We start from the raw sequence: 27,947 nt of genomic DNA, 5'->3' as shown, positions 1-27,947 counted from the left end.
TGAGCATGTGAAAATGCTCGGAGAGTATGTAGCGGTTCAGGGGTCTCAGGTCTAATATAGGTCTGAGTGACCCGTCCTTTTTTGGTATTAAAAAGTACAGGGAGTACACCCCCGTACCTTGCTCGTGGACGGGTACGACCTCTATTGCGCCTTTTAGTAGCATGCTTAGCACCTCCTGCTGTAAGAGCGTTAAGTGCTCTGAGGACATAGGACGGTGTTTTGGAGGTATTGTGGGTGGAGTTGAGGTTAATTCTAGGCAGTAACCGTATTTGATAATGTCTTTGACCCACCTGTCCGTGGTGATGGAGTTCCACGTGGACAGGAACCTTTGTAGCCTTCCCCCGACAGGTGTTAGGTGGTCGGGAGGAAGGGAGAGGGCGTCACTGTTTGTTCTTGGGGGAGGACCTGGTGTTGCCGTAACCGCGTCCTCTGCCCTTTGTGCTTGAGCCACGATAACCACCCCGGGTGTTTTTATCGTAGGTGCTTTGTGTGTTGCCTTTGTTGTAGGTTAGCTGTGACCCCTGTCCTCTACCTGCTCCTCTATTTCCGGGGCGACGAAAGGAGCCGCTCCGAAAGGACTGCGTTTGAAGAGCCCCCATGGACTTTGCAGTGTCCGTGTCCTTTTTTATTTTCTCTAGGGTGGTGTCAACCTCCAGCCCGAATAAGTAGTCGGGGTTGACAGGCTGGTTGAGGATGTTATTTTGTACCTCAGGTTTGAATCCAGAGATTCGCAACCAGGCGTGTCGTCGCAACATGACGCTAGTGTTTATGGCTCTGGCAGCTGTATCTGCGGCATCCAGTGCACACTTGATGGATGCGTTTGTGAGGAGTTGTCCCTCCCTGATGAGGATCTCTGCACCTTCTTTGAATTGGTCAGGGAGATGTTGGAGTAATTGTTCTAGTGTGTCGTAGTGTGCTCGATCGTAGCGGGCGAGGAGCGCCTGAGTATTGGCAATGCGCCATATATTAGCTGCCTGGGCCGCAACCCGTTTGCCGGAGGTCTCTAGCACTTTGGACTCTTTGTCCGGGGGAGGAGCATCACCTGTTGTTTGCGAGTGTGCCCGTTTGCGAGCATTCGCAACTACAATGGAATCTAGAGGTAACTGGCCTCTAATGTAGGTAGGGTCCCCAGGCGCTGACCTGTATTTCTTGTCGATTCTGGGGTTTATTACTCTTGCCCTGGTGGGTTCTTTGAAGATGTCCTTTGCTGGTTTGAGGACACCCTTTAACATGGGTAGAGTTTTTATATTCCTTTCCGAGGATGCGAAAGTGTCCATGAGAAAGTCGTCCTCCACGGTGTCAGAGTGGAGTTGCACCCCATGATTGGCCGCAGCACGTTCAATTAGGGCGTTGAATGCGCAGTGTCCTCTGTGGGAGATGTTTTTGCTCCATAGAGTTGCGGGTCCTGTGTATCCATAGGTGCACCCGAGTCTACAGGGTCATCCCAAGCTTGGTCAGGGTCCTGTTGGCCTTCAGGGTCCATCTCTCCGGGGTAGGGGACGTGGTCACCCATGTAGTCCTCCAAAACGTCGGTGTCGGAGTGTGTGGGAGAGAAGGACTGTGGATCCTGGTAAAAGGAGTGGAGAGGTTCGGAAAGAACTGGTTCCGAAGTCACCGGCAGCTTTTTCTTAAGCGGGATCCGGTAGGAGTCCAAAGCTGACTCTGAAGTTATTCTCCTTTTGTGGAGCACCATCCTGCCGGTGTCGGCGTCGATGACATGTGACGGAGACGACTCCGCAGGAGAGCGTTCGGCAGGCGTGAACGTGGTGTGGGTGACCCGTGTTCTGATCTGGAACAGTTTTGGGGCCGTGGATGGCGGCAGGCCAAAAGTGATATTGGTCGGTGCCGAAGAGGTCGGTGGAGCTTTTATCGGCTCGGAGCCTGACGTGTCCTGGAGGACTGCTTTGTGTTTGGTGCGTTGCGCAGCAACGGTCCGCACCTGGAGTGCCATCGAGTCCTTCGTGCCGGCCGTTTCCGTAGAGGCGGGCGTGGACTTCTTCGGTGCCATCGAGTCGAGGGGCGGCAACGGCCGTCGACGTCTTTGATGAGTGTGCCTTTGGTGGTGCTGTCGAAGCGGGGTGCGACGCAGCAGGCAGTTTGACCTTTGGGGTCGGAGCCGATTGCGTCGGTGCCGGTAGCCGAGGAGGTTTGGTGGCACCGAAGCTCTTTTTCCGTGTGTCGGCGCCCACGTCGGCTGCTGCAAGCTCGGCACCGAAATCTCGTTTGGTGCGGTCGGCGCCGACGGGTTTTGCTGGCGTCGAAGGTGTGGTGGGCCTCGATCCGACCAGCGTTACTTTCGGTTTCGGTTTCTGGTGAACCAATGCGGCTTTCGGTTTCGGTTTCGAAGAAGGGAAACCAGCCTTTTTGGGTAGTAATGGATGCCGCTGAATGTCCGAGGCCGGGCCAGAAGGCGGGGCCGAAGAACTGCGGGATAGGTCTTGGGTAAGGCCCGAAGGCGATCCCTCGACCGGATCCATAGACTGGCTCACTGGGATATCCTCAGTCTGTACGGGTAGGCCTGGCTTGTCACCGGAGCTACTCTCTTCGGCCCCTAAGGCCTCATTGTAGTCTCCTACCTCAGTGTCGGCTTCATCTCTGGAAAAGAGTTGTTCTTCGACGTCTTCCGATACGGAGTCGTGTTCGGAAGCGGGGCTGGAGGGTAGGTTCTCCACGTCTTCGACATCTTCGTCTTCGGCGCTGAAGATGTTGGCTGGGGCCGGTGCCGCTTGCTGCGCTTCGAGTCTTGCTGCTCGTCGATTCCGAAGAGTCTTCTTGGATCGGAATCGGGCACAGGCCATACATGTAGATTTGTCGTGATCCGGTGAAAGGCATTTGTTGCACACGGGATGGACGTCGATATGGGGATATTTCGCATTGCATACCGGACACCGCTTGAATGGTGTCTTCGATTCCATCGTCGATGGTCGGGGAAAATGCGAAAAAGTTGGTTCTGGAAGTTAGTAAACTAACAATATACTATCGATACCGATCGGGAACAGTACCGACGCGAACTAAAGGCCTTTTGGCCTGTAAAAAGGTTTTCCTAACTTGAGTCAAGATAAGCACATCCGAACCCAATGGCGGAAAAAAACAATCTGAGGATGGAGAGGATGCCCATGCGCACTGTAGTCCAAGGGAGGAGTCACCTATCCAAGGATACTTCGAAGACTCTTCCAGGACAACAACGTGCAAACATCCGGACCCAACACTAGGCGGCGATCTATGCACAGATATGAATTCAGCAGCCCACATGCCTCGAACTGTCCCCGTTCAGTTTTAGACTGAGTTACCCATCCATTTGGCTATCTTTTCCAGGCATGGCACCAGTTGAAGATGTTTGGAGTTCACTTCCTCCGACACTGAGACTACCAATTTGTATCGTCAGTGTAGGACACAATGGAAAGTCCAAACTCCTGAACAATTTGAGCTAGAGGAGTCAGGTAGACATTGAACAGGGTCGGGCTAAGTGCCGAGCCTTGAGGTAGTCCATGGGGAGCCATAAAGGTATCAGAGAATTTGGCCGATTCCATGCATTGGAACGACCTATCGCTTAGTAATTTCTTTTGCAGATTTATACAGCACGAACTCGACCCAAAGGTATTGGAGCACTTTACGTGAGCACTAGTTACGTTACACAAGGACACATTCATTTTTGATAGGCCCAGGAAGATTACGTGATTTGCTTAGAATCACAGGTTGTTGAGCCGACGCCGAGGCTCAAACCTGGTCTCCCCGCTCGGAAGTCAGCAGCGCTAGCCGTAAGGCTACATCCTCTCCCAAACATGACACGGGAGGCACAGAAATAGGGATACTGAGACACAGGGATATGTAAATACAGATGGACTCAAACATGGGGCGGCCCTCATGCGGGTAAGGGATCTAGGTAGTAATTGACACATTGTATTTCCCAAAATAATCCCTAGACTGCAAGAAAAGTGATACAGACAGGAGGCGCTAGGTGGCGCACAGCGGAATGGCTGCCTTTGGGTGAAGCTCCCGCAGCCCGGCGACGAAATCCTTCATAATCCTGCCTGAAAGTCGTCTTTTGCTGCCTGCACGGATCTGCGTGGACGGCCCGACTTCCCTACTGCTGCCTGAGCGATCTTTCATCCTTCGTGGCCCGGTGATATCGGACTGAGGGGCCGCGCGGGCCGCGCCGGCTGTGGCAGACGTCCCACTGGAGCCGAGACCGGGAGGCTGCCACAGCGTGAGGCCGGTGCTTCACACGTGGACGATAGGCCTTGCCTCCGGATCCGAGGCCGCGGGCGGCGGCCCTACGGCGCGACTGCGGGGGTCGTTGTGTGCCCTACCGGATACCCCAGTCCGGGGACGAGGAGACGGCCTAGGTGGCTGCGGGGTGCCCGGCGGGCGCTGGCGCTGGCGAAGGGCGCATCGGTCTGACGTCGCGGCCGCGGCGGCCGCCTTCCCTGCCCTCACCTGATCCTTGCTGCGGCGCAGTACTTCCTCGCTCGCCTTGCCTCGTGAGGATCGCTCGCCCCCCCCCGCGGGTGCCTGGCTGCCTGCCCACTGGGTGCAGGTGACGGACCGACGGATCGGCGGATCGGCGGATCGGCGGATCGGCTGAGGTACGGGGCCCGGAGGGACTGCCTGCCTGGTGTACTGATCGCTGACCCTCCTGTGCCGGTGCCTGCATTGTGGAGCCTGCGAAGGGAGCCATTGGCCTGGAGGCGCTGGACGGCGGTGCATGCCTTCTCCCCCTGACTGGCGAGTCGCGGTTGCAGTGCTTGCCTGTGGGGCTCGCCTTGGATCCTTCCTCCCCCCACCTGCCTGGCTCTTACTTCCTGGCGATCCGCGCACGGGTCGCCCCAGACGCACAAGTGAGGAGCTGCCTGCTGCGGAGGTGAGGGGTGTGCTTGGGGTGATCTCGGTCGGTGCGGAGGTTGGTCACCAGCGGGGTCCCTCATAGCAGAAGGAGGGGGTCGAATTGCGTGATTGTGGATAATCCTGTGACCCGCTGCACGGTCTGGAGGTTTCCCCCCTCCCCTGCATTGCCGCACTCCCCCTTTGCTTCTTGCCCTCGTGGCCTGACCTGCGGCCCGGCTCGCCCGGGCGCGCCCTCGATCCGACTGTGGGCAGCTTGGCGGCGCCGCCATGGGGAAGCCGGACAGTCGCCAGCCTCGCCTCACTTTCGAGCCAAAGAAGCCGACTAGGTCGCAGCTGGAGGCCGCTGCGGGGGGGTCGCCGTCGGTGGAGGCCCCACCGGGGGAGGATGTCAAGTCCATACTGCTGGATATGCGGCAAAGTCTAGCGACCATAGTGGACAAAATGGACTCCATGCAATCCCGCATGGACTCGATTGTGCACAAGGTTGACAGCCATGGCGAACGCCTCACAGAGATAGAGAGGCGTATTTCAGACACCGAAGATCGCACATCGGAACTGTCTGCCACTGTGGCGCGCATGGACAAAGTCCTACACGTAATAGCAGCCAAAAACGAGGAATTGGAAGCGCGCAGTCGGAGGAACAATATTCGTTTAATTGGCATTCCAGAATCGACCCACACAGGTAAGATGGAGGACTACGTGGAGGGTCTCCTGCGAGAGGTGGTGGGCACGGACTCCCTATCGCCTCAGTTCATCGTCGAAAGGGCGCACAGATCTCTGGCCCTGAGACCGCCGCCGGGGGCTCCCCCCCGCCCTATTATCGCACGCTTATTGAACTTTCGTGACCGGGATGTCGCGCTTCGGACGGCGAGGGAGAAGAAGACCCTATCCTACGGCGGCACAGCCTTCACTATATTCCCAGACTTCACCCCGGTGGTTCAGGAGGAGCGGAAAAAATTCGTCCAGGTCAAGCACAAACTGCGAGCTGCACAAATTGATTACGCGCTTCTTTACCCGGCCCGCCTGCGCATCACTCATCAGGGGAAACAAATCTTCTGCACTAAACCCCAACAGGCGGAGGAGTTCCTGAAGCGAATCAAGAAACGCGATCTGGACTGCCCCTCTTCGCCGGCATCAGGATGATGGTGCTGGATCGTTGGCCTGTCAACTCCGAGACTGTTGCTTGTCAGCTGGTAAGGTGTTGCACTTGTCTGCCATTGTGGGACTTGGTATGGGGACCCATGGACCTAGCTGAGTTAACTGTGCGGGGATGCTATCGGAGTCCAGCGCTTCTTTAGCCTGCACCAGACTCTCAGGACTCTTTCGTTTCGCTGGGCGCCCTTTGTCCATGGAGAGGGCTCGGCCCCCTGGCTGGGCGCACTCTTCTGGGTCGAGGGGTTACTGTGTCTTCACCTAGACTGTCCTCCCAAGGGTATTACCCACTTGACTTTAAGTTTACATGCTGCTCCCATATGGCACTTGCTATAGAGGGGGTATGCTTCGGGGTGGGGGGGAGGGGGTCTGTCCAGATAGCATGTTTGGGATGCTGCTGTGGGTGGGGGGTGGGGGGGGGGAGTTGGGGATTTGTTGTGTCTGCTAGTTCCGAATGGTATGTGGCGATGTTGGCATTGTCTTCTTCACATTGTTCGGGGGGCGGTGGTTGCATTGTGTCGCTGTATTTGAGTCTCCTTTTTTTCCATGGGTGATCCGCAGACACGTGGGGACTTTACTGGGCAGCTTAACTTCTTGACCTGGAATGTGAGGGGCTTGGGAGACCATAGAAAGCGTAGACACGTCCTGGCATACCTGGATAGGCATCACATTGGGGTAGCCTTCCTCCAGGAGACGCACCTGGACCCCTCCCGGCCTGTGTTGTTTGCGTCACGTTGGGCTGTGCACCGTACCTTTTCCTCTTACTCCACCTATTCGCGTGGGGTGGCCATCCTCATTAGGAAACATACCCCCTTTGTGCACATGGGCGAGCGGATGGATCGAGAGGGCAGGTATTGTGTTGTCTGGGGACGCATGGGCGTGGACACGCTCACTTTGGCGTGCTATTACGGTCCCAACACAGATGATCCGTCTTGCCTCCAGACGCTATGGGGGGAGATTTTGCGCATCGGTTCCACTTATCTAGTGTGGGGAGGTGACTTTAACATAGCTGTTGACCCCGAGAGGGATAGGGCGAATCCTGGCCCACACCACTACTCCCGCTCGCAGGCATATGTGCATGACCTCCTTACTGAGCGTCATTTGCTGGATGCGTGGCGCTCTAGGCACCCGGCGACCAGGGAGGGCACGCACTGGACTGCCGCACACTCCACGTGGGCGAGACTGGACTATTTCCTAGTTTCCCCGGGACTTGCCCCCACGATAGGCCGGGTAAAACACCTTGCTCGCACATACTCCGATCATGCCCCGGTCCTGCTGAGCGTCGAATTGACTGATCTCGCTGGCTCTCCGATGTCGTGGAGACTGCAGCCAACTGCCCTGCTAGACGACGTCTTCCGGTCCGAAATTGCACAGGAAATTGAGAGCTTCTTCCAGCGCAATGGTGGCACGGTGGATAGTGTTGCTGTAGTGTGGGAGGCTTTTAAAGTCACAATTAGAGGAATATGCATCTCGAAAGGGGTGGGAGTCCTCAGGGCTCTGCGTAGCTCCCTTCGTAAACTTGAGACTGACCTTAAGGACTTGGAGACCGCCCCCACGTTTCACACTGATGCTGGGGCGCAGGCCCGGTTCCGCGAACTATTGTCCGACTATAAAGCAGCTGCGTACAGAGAGGTTAGGTTCAGGGGGAAATACTTTCAGGCTCGCAGGTACGGGGAGGGGGAGCGGCCGGGTAAATTCCTGGCTTGGGCGATCCGGCCGCCACGTTTTAACAACCAAGTCCTCGAGATCCAGGGTAGCTCGGGGGAGCTCCACAGGGACACCCGGTCTATAATGCAAGCATTCGTTGCTCATTATACTGAACTATACTCCTCCGTGCACACTAAACCGCCGGAGCTGGGTTACTATTTGGGGGAGGTCACATTGGGATGGCTCTCTGACGCACAAAGAAAGTTCCTCATGGCACCGCTTGGGATCGACGAAATTCGTGAGGCCATCATGCAAATGGCCTCGGGGAAGGCCCCGGGTCTCGATGGGCTCCCGATCGAGTTTTATAAATCGTACATAGATATCCTTGCCCCGATTCTGAAGGTGGTGTTTGAGGAAGCCCACACGCTGGGAAAACTTCCCCCTACCATGAGAGAGGCCTTAATTACCTCTCTCTTGAAGCCGGGCAAACCGGCAACCTCTCCTGACTCCTACCGGCCTCTGTCCCTTCTTAATTGTGATGCAAAGATCCTTTCTAAAACTCTGGCTAACCGGTTGACGCTACTCATGGAGGGACTGGTACTCCCGGACCAGTCGGGCTTTATACCAGGTAGGGCAACATCGCACAACTTGCGCACGCTATTTGCAACTTTACAGAATGTGGCTCCCAGCCTCCAGATGGTGGCAGTCTTTTTGGACGCGACGAAAGCGTTCGACTCCCTAGAGTGGGATTACCTGGTAGCTGTGCTGACTAGTATGGGCTTTCCCCTGGTTTTCCTGGGCTGGATAGCTATCCTCTACGGCGGCCCTTGTGCCAGGGTCTTAATCAATGGTAGGACATCGGAGCCCTTCGGAATCGCCCGTGGGACCAGGCAGGGGTGCCCTTTATCCCCTCTCTTATTTGCACTGGCGCTGGAGCCCCTCGCCTCGCGGTTGCGACAACGTCATCAACACAGGGCACTGTTCTGCGAGCAGCGACAGCTACTGTTGTCGCTTTATGCAGATGACATTACTTTGTATGTGCGTGACCCCCAAAATAACCTGAACCCGCTACTCCGGGAATTCATAACGTACGGAGAGATGTCGGGCGTACGAATCAATTGGTCAAAGTCTCAGATCCTCCACCTAACGGATGGATGTCGGACGTTCTCACTTGACTATCCCATAGAATGGTGTGAGTCTGACGTAAAATATCTCGGCATTAGGGTTTCTCGTGACAGGGAGGAACTAATGCGCTCAAATGATGGTACGGCGTTGACGCACGTCTCCTCCTGTGTGGACCGTTGGATTACGCTCCCCCTCTCGATGGCAGGACGTGCCGCCTTGATTAAGATGGTAGTGCTCCCCCGACTTTTATATTTGTTTATGAACATTCCCTTCCCCCCGGGCCGGCATTTTTTCAATCGTTTGCGTTCGGAATTGACTCGACTGGTGTGGGGTGGGAAGAGACCTCGGCTGAAGTGGGCTGTGATGACCTCCCCATACTCGCGGGGTGGTTTGGATGTACCGGACCTGGAGTTATATTATTATTGCGCTCAAGCGCACTATGCGTTCTACTGGTTTCACCCCGTTGCATTTATGCCCCAACTCGCGGCGGAGGACTGGCTGGCGGCTCCTCTGCCCCTGAGTGGCCTACTGCATAGTACACTCCCTCATAATACTTCACAGTATAACGCCTTGCAGGGCACAGTGAGGGCGTGGTTGGAGTTATCTAAGCGAGTGGCGAGCTCGTTTCTGTACTCGCCCCTTCTCCCCATTACCTACCACCCGCAGCTGCCCCTTCTACAAGAAAGACTGTTCCAAGATTTGATTCGTAAATTGGGGATTCAGAGTTGGGGAGATCTATTCTCTGCTGGGCGCTTCCGCGACCGGGAACATTTCTTCGGCGGGTACACGCCTACCCCTCTGGAGCTTTTTATCTACATTAGACTGAGGCATGGAATGCGGTCCATATTGCAGACATTTCCGGCTGAACCCGAAATCACTGGTCCATTGCATAGAGTCCTGCAGGCAACCTCGCCCTCCCATTTGGTCTCCTTACTGTATCATACAGTTCGCTCTGACACTGCACTCGACACTTCACGGGCCCGTGGGGAGTGGGAGCGGGAGCTGGGGCTGGAGCTGGGGGATGACAGGTGGTCGTATTGTTGCATACAGACAGAGCAGATTTCTGCGAGCAGTAGACACCGTGTCATTCATTTTAAGTTCCTGAACCGTCTGTACTGCACACCGGTCACCAAGTACAAATTTCAGCTGCAGAATTCGGACAACTGCGAGAGGTGTCATGCCCCCCATGCAGACTTCCTACACTTATCCTGGGACTGCCCTGCTATTCAGACCTATTGGACCCATGTGTACTCCGCCGTTTCGCGGATGGTAGACCTGCCCCTTGTGCCCGAGCCGGTGCAGGCGCTATTGGGATATACCAAACATATTCCGCGAGCGAGTCGCAAATTTGTCACAACGGCGTTGCTGTTGGCGAAGCGGCGTATAGCATGCCGGTGGGGTCGGGGGAGGGCCCCGAAATTTAAGGAATGGCTTAAAGACCTTGTCTACTGCCAAGAGCAGATACTGACATACTCCGACCTGCTCCCAGTTCGATCCCGTCCTGCTGATGTTTGGGGGCCATTACAGTGTTACCTACTGCAATACCCGGGAGCCCTGACGGAGGATGCTCCCCCTCTGGCCAATGACGACCCTACTTCTGGCGCTCTTGACGCACATCCTGCGCAGGGTGATGGGTGAACTGTTGCAGATCTGTGGGGGTGGGGGTTGTGTTCCCATGTCCCCTGGCTTCCCCTTCTCCCCGGGCAGCCACTCTGATCCTTCTGCCATGATCCCCACGCCATGTGGATTGGTTTGCATGCCTGTTACACGTGACATATGGGTAGCGGTCACGCCTTGGGTGCGGTACAGGCTCCACCTGTGGGCCCCCACGTTTCCATTGAACGCTTAATTTGTGTATTGCCCTAATGCCAGCTGTTCCTGCCCCATGTCCCCTGCGCTAAGACTCATGATATTATATGCGTTGCTGTTCACATGCCCCCTGGAAACGCAATTGATGTGCTGCTGTGATGATTTATGACTTGAATTGCCACTGAATGTCGCCTACGGTTATTGTATGACTGTAATGTTTTGGTACAAAAATTCAATAAACAAAGTTTAAAAAAAAAAAAAAAAAAAGAAATGCTTTTCTTAAGATCAGAGAGTGTTATACAATTATAAAAAAGGAAAAGTTAATTCTTAAAACGTGCAAGTAAGAAAAATTTGCAAATCATCCGAAGACTAGTCGCTGTTTCATTAAACTGATAGCAAATCTAATTGGATATTTAATCTTTTCTCTGTAATGTCCAAAAATTTTGTAAGGCGGCAGTTTAATTGAGTTACAGTTGGATTAAAACATAGAAGTATTGCTTGTCTGCAGGTCCTCACACCATGCTGAATAAAAAACGGTTTTAATAAAAAAAAAAATAAAAAATAAAAAAAAAAAGTGATACAGACGTGCTATTCAAGCACAAAATATTAGAAAATGGCAGTGCACACGTAATTACTCCACCACCACAAAATATTTTAGTGTGCATATTTAAAACCAAAAGTAGCTCTTAAAATAATACATCCTTGTAACTCTTTATTTAAAACACTTAGTACAACTACCTCAAATTGCTTGCACAACCACGCAGTAACTTTCATCTCACAATGTGCACACAGGATTCAGCATTACATTGTGCTCACCCTCAGCTCCATCACACACTGCCTTGAATCCCGACAGTCAAACACTGCATGCTACCTCTCACACCATGGCAACAACCTATAGTACAAGGGATCCTCAGAGGTTGACGATGACACGGGATACACTGGAAGTAAGGCCCCCAACTCTTTTACAAATGTCTGAGTAACATGCCCTCACGCACACGCACTCTCTTCCTCTCTCTCACTATCTGTCCCAGTGTCTCTTTCACCTTAGATCCACTGGTGGGCCCATCATGGGAGTCTCTGCTGCTTCTTTTCCCCTAAAAAACATGAAACATCTGTGTAAGAATAGAGTAATGACACCAAACCCCAGGCCCATTGATGCAACCTGGACCTGACAGCGCTTAGACCTTCTATGCAGTGGTGGCTGGGTCTCTAGGGACATCAGGGGATGAGGTGAAAGGGGGGAGAGTCAGTTCAAAGTCAGGTCTATGTCACACACAAACTTGATGCTGACATTGCCAGGCTCTGACAACCATTCATTAGGTACCCTCCTAATTCCCCTCTAGGACAGTCCCCTTGATTCGGGTCGCGCCGGTTTTACAGAGCGGCTCTCAGCATCATCCACGCACCTTCACCCTGTAGGCTTGCAGGTCTTCGTAGATAGGAGCCATGGCGGTTTCCCACTCATCGTATGTAGAGTCTCGGACCACGTCCGTGTGAGTCCTCCTGCGGAAATAAAATCATGAGAGGGTCAGGTATCAAAACAGAAAACAACGGCAGAGGATGATAGGGATAGATTGAGCGACGAGGAAGGAAGAACAGTAAAATACAGAGAGACACCAAAACGCACCTATATAACCCATCTAAGTGGATTCACGGATTGTAGTCTTACAACCCTCAAAAGAACCTGCTGTGAGATCTCTCTGGGATCTTTACATTCAACCACCAGCGAGCTCCTATTGATGGAGCAGAAACCTATACTGGAGGCACTGCTGAGAATGTCTCATCTACGCCCTCAAACACTTCCAGGTTCAAAAGACAGAAAAGCTTATGTGGATTTTTAAACATATTTCTGAAGAGACTGAAAAAATACATTCTAATCCAATCCACAGAAAAGGATGACTTAAACTTAATGGGATCAAAGTGAACACAGCAGGGCGCATCAGGACATCACCATGAATGCAGGCATCTCACCTGGTCTGAAAGCCAGTCTCTCATATCTCACAAAAGTTGAACATCTCTCTTCAATGTTCTGAATGATGATGAGAGCGTTTTCTTCTTCTTTGTTTTAAAGAAAGTGCCTTAATCTAAGCTCTTTCATCAAGTCTTCACTTCATAATAAAACAAACCCACAAGACGTTTTGAACACTCGGGGTCCTTTGCCAGACCTTCTTTTCTGAATCCTTCTTCTCTGAATCCTTTGCCAGCATCAAGAAGGGCAGGAGTGCTAGGCATGGACTCTCAGCACAAGATCCATCTCCGCTGGATCGCGGGTTGGGTTGGAGCAGACACTGAAAAAGGACTCCTGCTGCTGGAGAGTTTGACATTGCACTCACTCATAGCGGTTTGTTGGTGGTATTGACATTACAGACAGCCCTGTGAAAGCTTCACGCAGCCAGACTGTTCATAAACAAAGAGCATTGGCAAAGTCAACAGGTCTGGGTTTAATATTCTAACCAGGGGCGGTTCCTGCCTCGAGGCTCTGGGGCTGCACTGCTCTGAAATTTCAACATCTTTAAGAAAAAAAAATCAAATACATTGATTTATTTAGAGATACGATGTCAGATCGTACCTCTAAATAAATCAGTGTATTTAAGTCTAGGCTGCCTGTCCCAAACTGCCTGGCTGCCTTGCTCTGCATAAGTAGCAGTGAGGCTGAAGGTGCTGTGAGTTCCTCACTAGTGCCTATCAGTGGATTGGCCTCTCTGCAGAGCACAGAGCAATGGTCATGCACTCCAGTTGCAATTGAAATTATGTGTTAAGGGGGTACACAGTGTCAAAATATTGACAAGGCAAAACAAAAAGAAAATTCATTGTTTACATTTGAGGGAGTGCAATGTATGTTTGGGCGTGGCGAAATGAAGGAGATGCGAGGAAGTGCATTCATGAGAGTTTGAAAAGAGGGTGATGAATAGGAAAGAGATGAGGTTTAAGATATGCTGATGGACGAGATGTGGAGAGAAAAAGGGCATGCATGTCTTATAAACTGCACATATGTAATATTTAATCCACAGGCTCACAATTTCAGAATTGAAACATTTTCAATATTCTATTATTTACAACAAAAGTATTGTTGTTACTCATTTATCTTAAACAGCTAACAGCCTTCAAAAAAGCCAATATTCCTAGCAGATTTTAGGTGTATGCCAGTTATTCTGTTATATATCTGGATGCAATAACAGGAAGCTCAAAGAGGAACCAAAATTCCAGTCGGGTGGAACAATATGGGAGTCACAGAAATGTAGTTTATATGGTCAAGCCAATTTTAGAGGTCTCACTTTTTTCATCCCACTTAAAGCCCTGTCTCCACATATTTCTATGTGACTGATTGCAGCCAGCAACTGTGGGCGTTTCCCCAAGCCTAGGGCGTTTCCTTCCAAACGCTGATGCTGCACTGGGCAAGCAAATACTTTATGAGGCCTGAAGTTGTCGCACAGTACAAGTTGCACACTAAAGTAACTGTTGAACATATTAATGTAGTTGGATATGGGCAGCTTTTAATGTGTTTAAATATTTCAAGAATTCACATTCACAACTGCTTGATAAACCTTTTTGCTTTCTCTCTAAATTTTTTTATTAGAATTTGCTTTAAAATGCACCAATCTTTTTTCAAACTTTTTACTGGGGGAGGCGCCCCCCTCCCACCCCCGAACTGCACATTTGTCTATCGGGCTCACTCACTTCTCTCGCAACATAAAAGCCATACAAATCTTTTAGACTGTACCAGGGGTAGCTCCTCCGCCAACGCGGAGGAGCGTTGCCCCACTGCTCTGTGAGCAGTTGAAAAAGGAAAAATAATATGATAATAATGCAATGTTATTATCATTTTATTTTTCCATTCCTGGCTCTGCTGGTTAGGGGCGGGGCTAGATGTGATAAGAATTAGTAAAGGATTGGTGGCATTCTTAACTGCACATGACGGTTTGCCGTCTGTCTCGGGCCGAACAAACAATCATGCCCAGTTTGCATGCTCCCCACCAGCTGTAATACACAACCTGGATGGAGAACATGGCCAGCCTCCCAGTCACTGACTAAGTGCCGAACCACAGCGCTCATACCAATCACAATGCTGCGATAGCCGCATTGTGATTGGCTAGGAGATTCTGTCACCTTCCTGGTTCCTGCTTCCTTTCTGCCCCTAGACTCCACAGAAGAGCCGAAGAAGGAGAGGAAGCAGCTGGAGTGCAGGTAAGTGTTTTTTATTCTTTTTTTTTAATTTCCCCTAAACCCCCAGCCCTTCACCACCCCACCAACGTCTCCGCCCTGCTACCCCCACTATGTAGCGCCACTGGACTGCACAACTTTCAAATGTTACCATCTGCCACTGGTTCTAATACATGGCGACACACTGGAGATAGCCATCAATAGCGAACATACTGGGCAGCTATATGGATAGTATATAGGCATACTGGGCAGTTGTTCCTCATCTAGATGTAAAGTAGTTCCTCATACAGTCAATGCAAGCATATGAGCGGAGGAGCTAGGATACACTCAAACAGTCATTAGCACAGTGGAGAGATGAACATTCCACTAGGTTGAATGACAAGGTGTCAAGCCAATGGCGCAATGAGCCTGGTCAAAGAAAGCCAATGGTTGAAAGCCTCCATTAATCACACAGCAAGCAACAGGTCTCTTGTACACCTTTGCTGACAAAGCTGAGACTTAAACAACAGCAGTCTTCTGAACTTCTGCTCCTTTGTTTCCCACACACATACAAGAGACATTGCAGCTGATACTGATTTCGGAGCAATGTCACAGGCGTGAAAGGAACTGGAGAACTAGGATTAGAACCAGACAGCATGCATTACCTTAAATCAGGTACAAGTACCTCCTGATTAATTCTGAGCATTTTAGTGCCTTCTTTTTTCTGGTCACATTGGAATTGGTGTACTAAGAGTACCAGAATGAAAAGGAAGAGGCTTGTCATACTTGGTGAGCTAGTCACGACTGATACAGGACAGATGAAGGTTTCTGTGGAGCCTTGTGTGGTGCCGTTGGTTTGTGCTCTCCATGCTCAAAACATCCATTGGCCAATGGCACAGGAAAATAAAGTTAGTCTAACAAGAGTAAAACATGGCGGGCAATGTTAGTTACAGTGTGCATCGTGTGCACTATGAAGCATAACTGGTGAATTTCACTGGTTTTACATGTTTGAGCCAGAACCATAACTCAGTTGGGGAGAGGATGTAGCCTAACGGCTAGAGCGTTCAACCTCAAAGCTGGGGAAATGGGTTCGAGTCTCGGCAGGGACGCTCAACATTCCGTGGTTCTGGGCAAATCACTTAATCTCCCTGTGCCTAACAAAATGAATGTGTCCGTCTCTAATGCAACTGGGGCTCATGTAAAGCGCTCCAATACCTTCAGGTCAAGTTCGCGCTATATAAAACTCCGAAAAAATAAAAACTGGGGCATTTTCAGTGAAGATATTACACAGTGGCAACTACCACTTTGCAGTTATGGTTGTGCAGTACTTTCCATCAAAAAGACATTTTTGATAAGCGTATAACTTTTGACCCCATCGACTGATCTGCACCACATCAGGCAACCACTTGGCATAGTCAGATTAGGTCTGGCCAGCCATTTTTTGTGCAGATCTGTGCAGGGGAACACACGTTTATAGGCAAAGGTGGGGAGGAGGGTGAAACAAAGATGAGTTTTTTTCACTTTAGCTCCAACAGGAAATGTTGCTCGCATATAGAGCCAAAACCACTCAAGAAATGTATGCCAAACTTGCCATTAAAGTAAAACTCAGAAATCGTGTTTTCAGTAGATGGGTGTAAAACCATAAAGTCGTTTTTGAAATATAAGCATTAATAAAAGGTGCCAGTGGGCTTGAAAGAGTTAACACTTCTGTACATCTCTGCTGTTTAAACTCACATCTTTGTCCACCATGCACAAGGATGGGAAACTGTCTACAAGATTAAATATCGGTGGCACTGCACCTCAGTGCTGAAGGGCAACACAGGGAAATGGGTACAACTTTGCATACACTATGGGCATGCCTGAAATTCAAGGAATTCTGGGGGAATATGCTAAGCACTATATCTCACATTAAAAGGGGGGACATGGGCAAACACCTAGCATTCATTATTCTTCATTAATGTTCACTAATCTAATTCTAATCCTCCTCGTGGCAGCTATAGTTGCCCAGCCCTACAATCCCTAATTATTTTGTCACAGGATTGGATTTGTTTTACATTTCAATATTTGTAGAAATCCTTAAGATTGGTGATGGATAATCCCTTTTACTTCCCATAGAAAGGATTGTTTTACCCTTAGAAAAAACAAGTTATGTGGGGCAGTTGATGATCTAACTGATGGCGAAGGCGTACTTCATAGTGTAACGACTGTGACGAGGAGGACGCATGACCAGGCAATCATCAATTCTAAACGGGGCCTTTAACCACACCAAGGCTACTGGCCTCAACCCACTACACATGATCTTTAGGGGCACCCTTCTTTGTTGACACTCACATGACTTGCTCGATGAGCTGCTTCTGCGCAAGGGCGAGGTCCCTGGCCTCGTCCACCCGTCCTTCCATGGCGAGGCGAGCGCTCACCTGAGCACTGTGTGTCTGCAGTACACCCACGTCCATGGTATCCAGGGCAGCAGAGCTGGAAGCAGATGTAAAAAGCATATGAAAAGGTGAGTTCAGGACTAACTGCATACTACACATACTCCACCAATGCCCCTTCCCAAGGATAAGGCCGCAGTCGAACTGTCTGTCCACACCTTTGGGCACAAGGTGTTAAAGGTTTCTGGAGCTACAGAAATACACATGTGGTGAGGCTGTAGAGTGGTGAGGCTGTGGTACTGTAAACCTGAGGTTGGAAAAGTTGACAGAAGCCGGCAAAAGCGACTACTCAAGAAGTAGAGAAGACTAGAAGGGTAAGTCTATGGCAAGGCAATACTAGACAGCGGTCTAGCATACCAGCAGAAGCGAGTGCCTGTATGGATGCTCCTGAATGATAGGACTGCTGAGTACTAATGCTGCCTAGATGGGATTCGACTTCATGCCTCTTTTGTCCAGCAAGCTACACTTCCTGACTCTTTATCTCACTTTCACAGGTTCTTTTAGATCTCTGTTTTCTTCTCCCCATGTCATTGCTCTACTATCTTTCACTTGCTCCTTCTTTTACCCTTTTTCTCACTTTGTCAATTGTGTTCTAAGCCAAAATCATTTAAAGAAAAATAAGTCCCAATCCAGAAAAATAAGCGCTAGTGCTCACCACATGCAACAATTGGACACTACCCCTTTGCAGAGCAGGGGTCGAATGTATATGACAATTTCTCACCACGTGCCTCCACTACTTTGTGTGAAGAAATGGTTGACTATTATTCCTCCAAATTTGAAGCCCCCATACCTCCTTCACACCCTCTTCTATGACGCCTTAGATAACGTTATTAATACTCCACTAAAGAAACAACACTGTCTTAATTTTCTCTCTTAACTATAGACGCTTTATTCCTCAAAATTTCTAGTATTAAATCTGGGCTCCTCCATTGACCCATGTGCACCTAGACTCTGTCAGACTTTGAAAGGAATCTTTGCCCTGCAATTGTGAACATTTGTAATTCTATGATCTCGGGCCTAATTCCACCTGTATGGAAACAAACCATTTTGACTAGGGGTGGGCGGTGAACTCCGCTCCGCTGGCGGAGTTCACAGAGTTCTGGGACTCTGCACTCCAAGCGGAGCACGGAGTTCTGCAAAAAAAACTCAGCTGGCTGCCCACGGAGCGAAGTTCGCCAGCGTGCTGCAGTGCTACAACTCACCCACCCCTATTCCATGCCCCCGAGCTTAGCGCCACTCTCCACATGCACCCAGAGGAAGGTGGGGCTGACCACGCTGGCCAGCCAGGGCCTTATAGGGTAGCTGGCTTTTCCTGGCCCGCTGGCAGGGAGCCCAGCTCGTGCGCAGCCAAGGCTTGCTGGCTCCCAGCCTAGGGGACACATTGACCCCTTCTGCTCTCACGCTGGATTCCCCGCATAGAGCATTGGTGCCCAGATCGACGCTACCCTGGCACAGATTGCCATCTATGAATGGTCTGGGTTCAACAGGGGAAAAACGCGTCAACTGTTAAAATTGAATGCACTTCACCTTATCTGTTAATTAAACAGCTTCTCCCTTAATGCAGCGGCATTCCTTGGCTCCTAACTGTTCTTGCAGGAGGGTCACTGCCTCCTCGGATGAGTCTTGGCTGGTGCTCGAGATGTGACAGAAAGGTGAGACAGGGGGTAAAACAAATCTCCTGATGAATTGATGGCATGGTGACTCATGTATGGTAAGGGGGCTGCATAACCTACTTACTGTGTGCAAACGATTCTCCAATCGAGTAGGAGGGACTGCATAGCTGATCCTAGCAAAAGCTGAGGAGCAATGAGTGGGCTTTTGCTGGGGCGGCTCCTCCATGTGGGCGGAGGTGCATCGCCCCACTGCTTTCTCGCAGTGCAAGAAGCAGAAACATGAAATGGGATTATAAATACCATTTTATGTTTCTGCTTCTCGCACTGCGAGAAAGCAGAAGGGTTTGGTTGGGGGTGGGCAGGCGGGTGGAAAGGTCTGCTCGAGGGCAGGGGAGGAGTGGCTTGCCCAATACTACGGGTCCTAACTATTTCGTCGGCCGTCTGGAGCCGACCAAACCAGTCATGCACCCTCTACCTTTTCTCCATGTAGGCTGCATGCTACGTGGCGAAAATGGGCTCCCCATAGATGCCTGTGTGGTCGATGTCCCAACCAATCACAACGCTGCTATTGCAGCATTGTGATTGGCTTAGGGGAGGGGAGGGAGGCTGCCTGCTTTCCTGCTCCTGAGGAGGCAGGAAAGCAGGAGCCGGAGCTGAGAAAATGCAGCTGGAGTACCGGATGTACTGGACAAGTGAGTGGAGGATGCTGAGGGGTGCAGCACCCACAATAATAGATTTGTAGGACTTCTGGAAAAAGTAAAAGGATCCGACATGGCGGCTTTCTTGGAGAATAGGCTCAACACGGACATGGCCCCAGAGGGACTGACCACCTTTCTCGCACTGGAGAGGGCTCATAGAGTATCAGCATGAGCCCCACTTCCCGTAGCGTAGCGGCGGTCAGTAGTAGCACAACTGTTGCACTACAAGGACAGAGATCATATCCAACAATGAGTGCAGACCATGGGTTACATTAAGGTAGAGAACGCTGATGTGGCCATTTCCCTGACTACATGATGGAGGTATAGTGCAGACACGCTTCTTTTCTGGCAGTCAAATAAGTAATGAGGGAGGCATTGGTACGCTACGCTCCTATATTCTCAGCAAGACTCAAGGTCATGGTGAATGACTGAGCAGAATTCTTTGAAACCCCTAAATTGGCATGGGACTGGCTTGAGAATTATCGCCAGAACGCAACTCTGGTGGCAGGTCCAAGCCTAAGGAGCAGAAACGGGGGCAACCATGATGGGGGAGCCAGGTGAGGGACCAGAAACCACTGTATACCCTGGTGGTCAAGGAGAGAGTGGAAGCTTTGCAGGCGGTGAACTTGTATGGTGTCCTGCTGAAAAAGAATGCCAGCTAACAAAATTTGGACCGCCACTCTGGAAGTTTGGATCCTGACACGATGATAGGCGCAACGCAGTCCCCTCCCAGGTTCATGGCACGGACGGATGTTGACTTTTGATTTCATGTGCCAAAACAATGGACTGTATGCCATGCTTGAACACACTCAAGGCTGCCCTCTGGCAGGGGTTCACAACATAACAAAGGGGAGAGCAAAAGGAGGTTAGAGAGTTTGCATTCGGACTTACCTTTCCCCCCCCCCCCCCTTTTTCTATCTCCCTCTGCTAGTGGCGATGGGAGTTATTTTCTCTGTTTGAGTTATGTTGCATTGAGCTGTCAATAAGCTCCATTGTTTGGATGGATAATCATAGCAATTCCAAATAGGGGAGTGGGACATAAGTTATAATAGGTACCCTCACCATGAAAGACACACAGTGGCACACACTGACTTGAGAGGGCACCCACCTTGTGGACAAGGTCACACATATTGGGATAAGAATCTTAATGACTCTTCTCCTAAATACAGTGATCAAATGGAATGTGAGGGGCATGAGAGCCATGAGTAAGAGGCACAAAATATTAATATATTTGAAGCACAGGGCTGGAAGACACACATAGCGTCAAGATCCCTCATCAGCATGAATACTCCTCTTTCTCAAGAGGAGCCCAGATATGGATTTCAACCAGGGGTCCCTGTTGAACCCATGTTGACATATATAGACAAGGAGGGACGATATGTGTTGGTGTGGGCCCGCCTCAACAGGCTTACAGTCCTACTAGGGCCCATCTATGCTTCAAATGTGGGACAGATGCAGTTCTTGGATTCCCTGGCCACAGTGTTATCCCAGATGGGCGAGAACCATATGATTTTAAGGGAGAAGCTACAATTTTGTAGCAGATGTAGACACCGATAGATCACTTCCCCTATTAGCAGGTTCCCTTGTGACCAAGGTGGTTAGGGACTTTAGAGAGTGAACTTGGAGGTGGGGGCCGAAGGATGTTTGGAGAACTAGAAACGCAGACAAACAGAAATACTCCATCTACTCTCAACAGCATGATTTGCACGTCGGCCTAGACAAAATACTCTGTACAGAGGGCCTCTCTACGCGCATTGTCCAGATGGAGTACCTCTGCCACACACTTCTAGAGCACAAACCGCTACTAATAGGGTTCACATGGGGAAGTTGCAGGACCACTACCCAATATGGAGGGCTCTGCCCTCGCATCTGGACGAAGATACGTTCTGCACCCCACTGGGATTTACCATTGCAGAACACTTCTGAATTAATCAGGGCATGGCACGAAATACGTAAACTGAATGGGAGGCATTTAAGGTGGTGGTGTGGGGCTTTTGTGAGGGCCAGTCAGTTAGAATCCAAAAAACTCTTGAATCTGAGCCACAGAAGCAGGAGGGCACCATCCGGGAGTTAGAAAGAGCACTTCCCACAGATCCCTCTATGTGCCCCAAGTGAATGGCAGCCAAAGAAAAACATGTTACCACACAGGAGCACTTAAGAGCCTTGACATAGCGAGAATATCTGAATACTAACCATGTTGAGCAGGCTTCCTCTTTGCGTGGCTGGTACAGTAAGGGGATAAATGCCCTGTTGTCTGTGTCAGGAACTCCAGGAGTGAACTGATGCTGTTGCACCCTGACATACATGAAGTATTTGTACATTATCAAGAATTCTACAGCTAACAACTGACAGTCCCAGCAGAAGAGAAATAACTTTTCCTGCGATGGGCCCTGCGGACCCAACTGGGCAATCAGATTGGGAGAGCCTGGAAGAGCAGTTTACGGAGGTTGAAATCAAGGAAGCCATCTCATAACTATCGAGAGGCAAGACACTGGGGACAGATGGACTGCCGGTGAAATCCTACCTGGCATACCAAAACAGCATGGCACCACATTTGGCTGAGGTATATAGGGCGGCCATGGGGACAAGGGTGCTGCTGGATTCCACCAGAGAAGCCCAAATAATCTCAATCCTCTGTGGCACGCCTCTGGTGCTTTTGGTAGAGTGTTTGACATCGTCTGCAGGGCTATCTCAGAGCTTAGATGGAGCATATGAACCTTGATGGGTGACTATTATACACAGCGGCTGCAGCCAGAGTTCACACGGGACAATGTATATCAGAGGCATTTGTGGTACACTGCGCCACATGGCAGGACAGCCCACTGTCCCCGATGATCTCCTGAGTTGGCAATTGGGCCGTGGGCCTTCATGGCTAGGATGGAGGGAATCTGTAAAGGGATTCCATTGGGAGACGGGGATCATGTGCTGTCTCTGTAAACTTTTGACATGTCACATGATCCTGTACCTAAGGGTTGCTGAGGCCAGGATGCCATAGAGCATTGTCCTGCTGGAGGACCTGGGAGGAGTGGCAGGCCTCTACACTCACTGGGGTAAAACCTGTGCCTTCCCGGTGACCACTGACATGCAAGACACTCTGCGAGTGGTGACAAAAACTGACATCAGGTAGGAGCCCAGAGTGCTACAGCACCTGGGAATTAATGTTTACCTCAATGAGTTGGACACAAGGGACAAAAACATGGGCGAAGCACTGAGAGCTCTGAAGGGTAGTGTGCACTTCTGGCGGTCATTAAAACTACCCATAATGGCAAGAATTGCACTTGCAAAGATGGTGATGCGGTTGACAGTTCTTTATTATTTCAAGAACCTACCAATATGGGTTTTACAGGCTTGGTTTCGAGAGCTGAATGCATTGGTGCGGGAGCTGATATGGGACAGCAGTATGCACAGGACTTTGGTGGACAAATTGAGGCGGCCGATGATGTAAGGGGGCCTAGGAGTACCAGACGTCGTGCTATATTTCTTATCGGCACAACTGCAGCGGATGGCCCAATGGCTGGTGGAACTCCAGGTGGTAGAGATGGGAGGTGTCGGACAGCTGTCCCAAAAAGTGGCCATTACAGCACTAATAATGAGGGTGAAGTTGACTCTGGCTAGCAGAACTGCTCTCCTGGCAGTGGCGATCCGCTCATGTAGGGCAATGGTCACCAAAATGAAACAACATCAACTATACACACCAGAGCTCCCCTTGGAGGGGTTGCTAACTACTACAAGGAGCTACTTCATGGATGCCCGGCTGTGAGAGTGGAGCTGGGTGGAGACAGAGACAGTGGAGGACTACTATGTATAAGGGCATCTTCACAAGCTGAAGGCGATGAGGGAGGAGGTTTGTTTGCCTGGGACACAGTTCCTGACTTACGCAACACTGCAGAGAGCAATAACCCAAATGTGGGAACCAAATACTGTGGGGCTACAAACACATGTCCACCTTCGGACTCTCTTTACCTTTGGTGGGAGGAGCAAGATGATCACCTGGATCTATGAGTCATTTTGGAGTATGACTCTTACCGACCTAACGATCCTCAGGGCTAAGTGAAAGGGTTCACTCAGCAGGTTGTTCAGGGTTAAGGAATAGGAACCCATTACAAGACAGGTATGCAGGGTATCTCTGAACACCAGAATTAAGTTTGCCCAATTCAATTACCTCCATGTAACGTATCTCATCCCATATAGGCTCAATGCAATGACACTATAGTGGTACACTATAGTGGTACACCTTTCTGCACAAAAACAATCCTTGGAGGCTTGTTCCTCTTTCTACGTGAGCTGCAGAATGCAGCACACATAGAAAGAGGATAGAAAGGAGACAAAAAAAGGTATTTCTCCTCGTTACGCCTCCCCTAGGAATGCTCAGCATTTTCCACATTCCTAAGTTTACTAGTGTTAGTAAATCGGGAAATGCTCCACAAACCATGGGTGGGTGCATGGGAACACAAACGCTTCAACCATGGAGCACTTTCACAGGGCACAGTAACGCAAGGCAACAAGTATAGTAAATCTCACTTAAGGGCTTGCTTTGCCTTTTCATGATGCAACTGCGTTGTAAGCCTTTAGTAATTCTGGTCTAAGTTTCTTTCACTCTGAATGTACTTTGCATCTGATCTTTCTCCAATGGCTTCCTCTAAGTGCATTGTTTTCAAGGCCTTGTGTATATGTCATGAAGCTTATTGTCATCCTGGGCTGATTTTAATTTGTGAATGACTGAAGCATCGTACACCATCTCGTTCTCATCGATCATCTGATGCTAACCTTCTTTCAATTCCTTAAATGATGTGGTGGCAGTTATTTCAGCTTTCCTGCCCCTAAGATCTGGAACTCTCTTCCTCCATTTATCCATAAGACCACTTCTCGTCTTGCCTTTCGAAAAACAATTAGAGCAAGTCTTTTCACCACCTCTTGGGTATTGTCAGTGGCTACTGAAATTGGATCAGATATGATCGCAACAGGAGTAGGCGCGTGGCGGCGCCTAATAAGCCACCTGATCTCGGAGCTCCGTATTGCGTCAGGAATGCCGTGATTGATATGCGGTTCCCGTGATCGTAAAAGAACTAGAATTGGGCAAGTAATTGCATCGGAACACGTCCTGAATTGAGTGAGGATTTTCTTATCCTGTGTTTTGGATTTTTTCACTTACTTTGAGCCCCTGAACTCTGTTTCAATATTGCAGCCGCCATTTTGTTTTTCTGGGCATTTTGAATCTACTCAGCACTGGACCGTTTGTTGTGCTTTTTTCCCCTCTATCTTTTGGTTATATCTTGTCTTAACCAGTCCTGAGCCTCTTAGTTTGCTGAGATTTACGCAACTGGCAGACTGATAGTCTTTCTGGCTTTGGGAGATTAGTGGAGGGAAACATATGTTTACTGCTGTCTGCGTTCTTTTTTCGACTGTGTCCTTCAAAGTTATCTATAGGCAGAAGTAAAAACTTATCATATTCAATGAAAAGCAGCACTTCTAAGGTATCTAAAGATGACTCTTCGTCTACTGTGCCCTCCATGGACTGTTCGCTCTCTGAAGTAGATATGGCTCAGTCTTCTACCTCTCAGTCAGTACCTCTGCCTTTGTCGACTTCCAAGACGCAAGCAGTACCTACGGCTAATAAGCGCCTCAAGCAAGATCCGCCTTCTCCTCCTAAACTTCCTATTCCTGTATCTTTAGATACTATTTTGGATGAGATAAGCACTTTGCGTCCATTTATTGAGGAGACCAACACTCACCTACAAGTGATGGATAATAAGTGGTCACCTATGGATTCTCGACTTTCCTTGGTGGAACAACGTGTCAGTGATGTCTAGGATGCTGCTGTAAAAATAGTGACGTTGCAGAAAGATATCTCACTGCTTAAAAAATCTGCTGAAGATCTCGAAAACAGGAACAGATGCAATAATCTTTGTCTATATGGTCTTCCAGAGGGCCTTAAAGGGAATGATCCGGTTACATTTTTTACGTCCTTCTTCCCAAAACTTCTAGATCTTCCTCCTTCGACTAACTTGAATATCCAGCGTGCTTACAGGCTGTGTCCTTGCCTGTTTTCTATGTTGGCTCCATCAAAACCTTGTGGAGTGATTCTTCTCTTCTTGTAATTCACAGACCTTTTCCAAGTGTTAAACGCAGCAAAGTCTAAGAAGCGTCTGGTCTGGTGCTAACTTGTTTATCTCCCACGATGTAGCTACAGTAACGGCTAAACGGTGGAAGGACTTCCTTGAATTACGACCTGCTCTACGGGCCCTTGCGGCACTATATGATCTTTTTCATCCATGCCTCTGCAAAGTGACATTTCAGAACAATACATCTACATTTGAGGATCCTCTAGACTTAAGGAAATTCATTCACTCTCACTCTACAACATCAATGGAAATTCCTGGTCCTTCTTCTTTCTCTTGACTTTTATGTAACTGTTGTTCTCACTTATACTAATGATTGCTTCCCTTACAGGTTGCTTCTTGATGCTTGTTTTCTCACTTGTTTCAAATTGATTTTCTTCTTCAATTCCTTTGCAGGTTATTTGGAGTTCTGTTCCCCATTCCTTATTTGTCATGTTGGCGTCCTGGCGTGATGCCTTTCTCCCTTGTCGGTTGCGCCATCTTCATCTGGTGTCACCACTCCTTATTGTTGTCTTCCCTCTCCCCTTAAATGGTACGTATTACAGTTGTCAGTTTGACATGTACTGTCCCTTCTTGCTGTCTCTTGTGTCCCTTTTTTTTCCTTTCCTCTTTCCTTTCCTTTAGTATTTGTTCCAGTATATTATCCTTTTCACATCTATTTCTTTTTTCCTTTCCTTTCCCTTTTTTTCATTATTTAGGGTTGTATGGATTTCTATGTAATGTTAACATCTTCACATTCACAGTCATATTGTGGAAGGTGAAAGGTTTTGTTAATCCCATTAAGAGCCAGAGAATCTTATCTCATTTAGTTTTCTTTAACCCTGAATTGGTCCTTCTTCAAGTAATTCATCTTACGGAAACCTCCAAATGTAAATGTCATTGGGTTGGCTTAATCATTATTGATGTTCATATGGTGTTCTATATGTTCAATGTTTTCATATTTAGAGTCATATTGTGGAATGGTAAAGGTTTTGTTAACCCTATTAAGAGACAGAAAATGTTGTCTCACTTGGTTTCCTGATCTGGGGGCATATGTATCAACATCACCGTTTGCGATTCCCAAATAGCGATTTTTAAAGAATCGCTATTTGAGAAGTGCAAAACGGGATGTATTTAAAAAATTGCACATTGTTTGCGTTTTCTTAAAATTCCTTAATTGCGATTAGCAAATTGCGAAATCGCAATTAAGGAATACCTGCCCATTCATTTCTTTGGGCCAGGAGACCCATAGGAATGAATGGGAAGTAATTCTCAAATAGCAATTCGCAATTTGCTAATCGCAATTTGAGAATAATTTCAAAGGTGCAAGGGTGTCATGATGACACCCTGATGCACACCTGAAATGAGCATGTGTGTGCATATGGCGCACATACATGCCCTAAGGGCATGCATGAGCGCCACGTGGCACTTTGTAAAATTCAAAAAAGTGAATTTTGAAAGGAAATCGCAAATTACCACCAACTGGAAGTTGGTGGTAATTTGCGATTTCTTAAGGATAATTCGCACAACTTGGGTGCTTTTTACATATCATTTAAGAAATCGCAATTTGCGATTTCTTACATGCTTACGCAAAATTAAGAAATCGCTAAATTAGCAATTCCTTAATTTTGCGATGGGATTTGGCTCATACATCCCGATTACCGATTTTTTAATCGCAAACGCTGTTATTTTGCGAATCGCAGTGTTTGCGATTAAAAAATCGTTTGATACATATGCCCCTTAGTCCTTTTGCAAGAGACTCATCTTACAGAAGCGGAAGCCACTAAACTTAAACATAATTGGGTTGGCTTAGTTTTAGTCTCCCCTACATCTACTAAGAAAAATGGAGTTGTTACTCTTTGTCATAAAAAGTTGAATTGTTCTGTTTTATCTAAAGAGATTGATTCTGAGGGAAGGTGGTTGTTGGTTAAATTGCTCATTAATGGTATTTCTCTAACTGTTTTTAATGTTCATGGTCCTACTCAACCTGATTATTCATTCTGGCCTAATATTACAAAAAAGTGTATCCAATATAAAGATAATTTTTGTTATTGTAGGTGGGGACTGTAACCAGATTATTGATCCTTTCCTGGACCGGAAATCTAATGTCTGTTTTGTCTCCCATAAACCTCACAAACAATTCCTCACTACAATTTCGCAAACACACTTTGTAGATACCTGGCATTTATGTAACCAGGATGCATTAGAATTTTCTTTTTTTTCACGCCCCCATGAGTCATTTACCCGTTTGTATTATATTTTTCTTTCTAGTTCCTTGTCTCTAAATCTTCTTTCTTCAACTCTTGAACCTATTCTTATCTCTGATCATGCTCCGGTTGTTACTGATTTTGAATCGCTCCCTTCGCATCCCAAGTCCAATAGGTGAAG

The 27,947-nt window shown here is 49.0% G+C and overlaps 1 protein-coding gene across 1 annotated transcript in view; it reads right to left on the bottom strand.

Annotated features, from left to right (window-relative positions):
- Positions 1-27,947, bottom strand: part of LOC146809437 (circularly permutated Ras protein 1-like) — a 293,808-nt gene that overhangs the window by 6,913 nt on the left and 258,948 nt on the right. The window contains exons 17-19 of the mRNA XM_085616287.1: positions 17,050-17,190; positions 11,985-12,081; positions 11,622-11,672 (exon numbers count right to left, since the gene is read on the bottom strand). Of these exons, the coding sequence (XP_085472413.1) occupies positions 11,622-11,672; positions 11,985-12,081; positions 17,050-17,190 (289 nt within the window). The remainder of the gene's footprint in view (positions 1-11,621; positions 11,673-11,984; positions 12,082-17,049; positions 17,191-27,947) is intronic.

This window comes from Triturus cristatus, chromosome 7, assembly GCF_964204655.1.
Source record: "Triturus cristatus chromosome 7, aTriCri1.1, whole genome shotgun sequence".
Lineage (NCBI taxonomy): Eukaryota > Metazoa > Chordata > Amphibia > Caudata > Salamandridae > Triturus > Triturus cristatus.
This window is presented reverse-complemented; position numbering and strand designations above follow the sequence as displayed.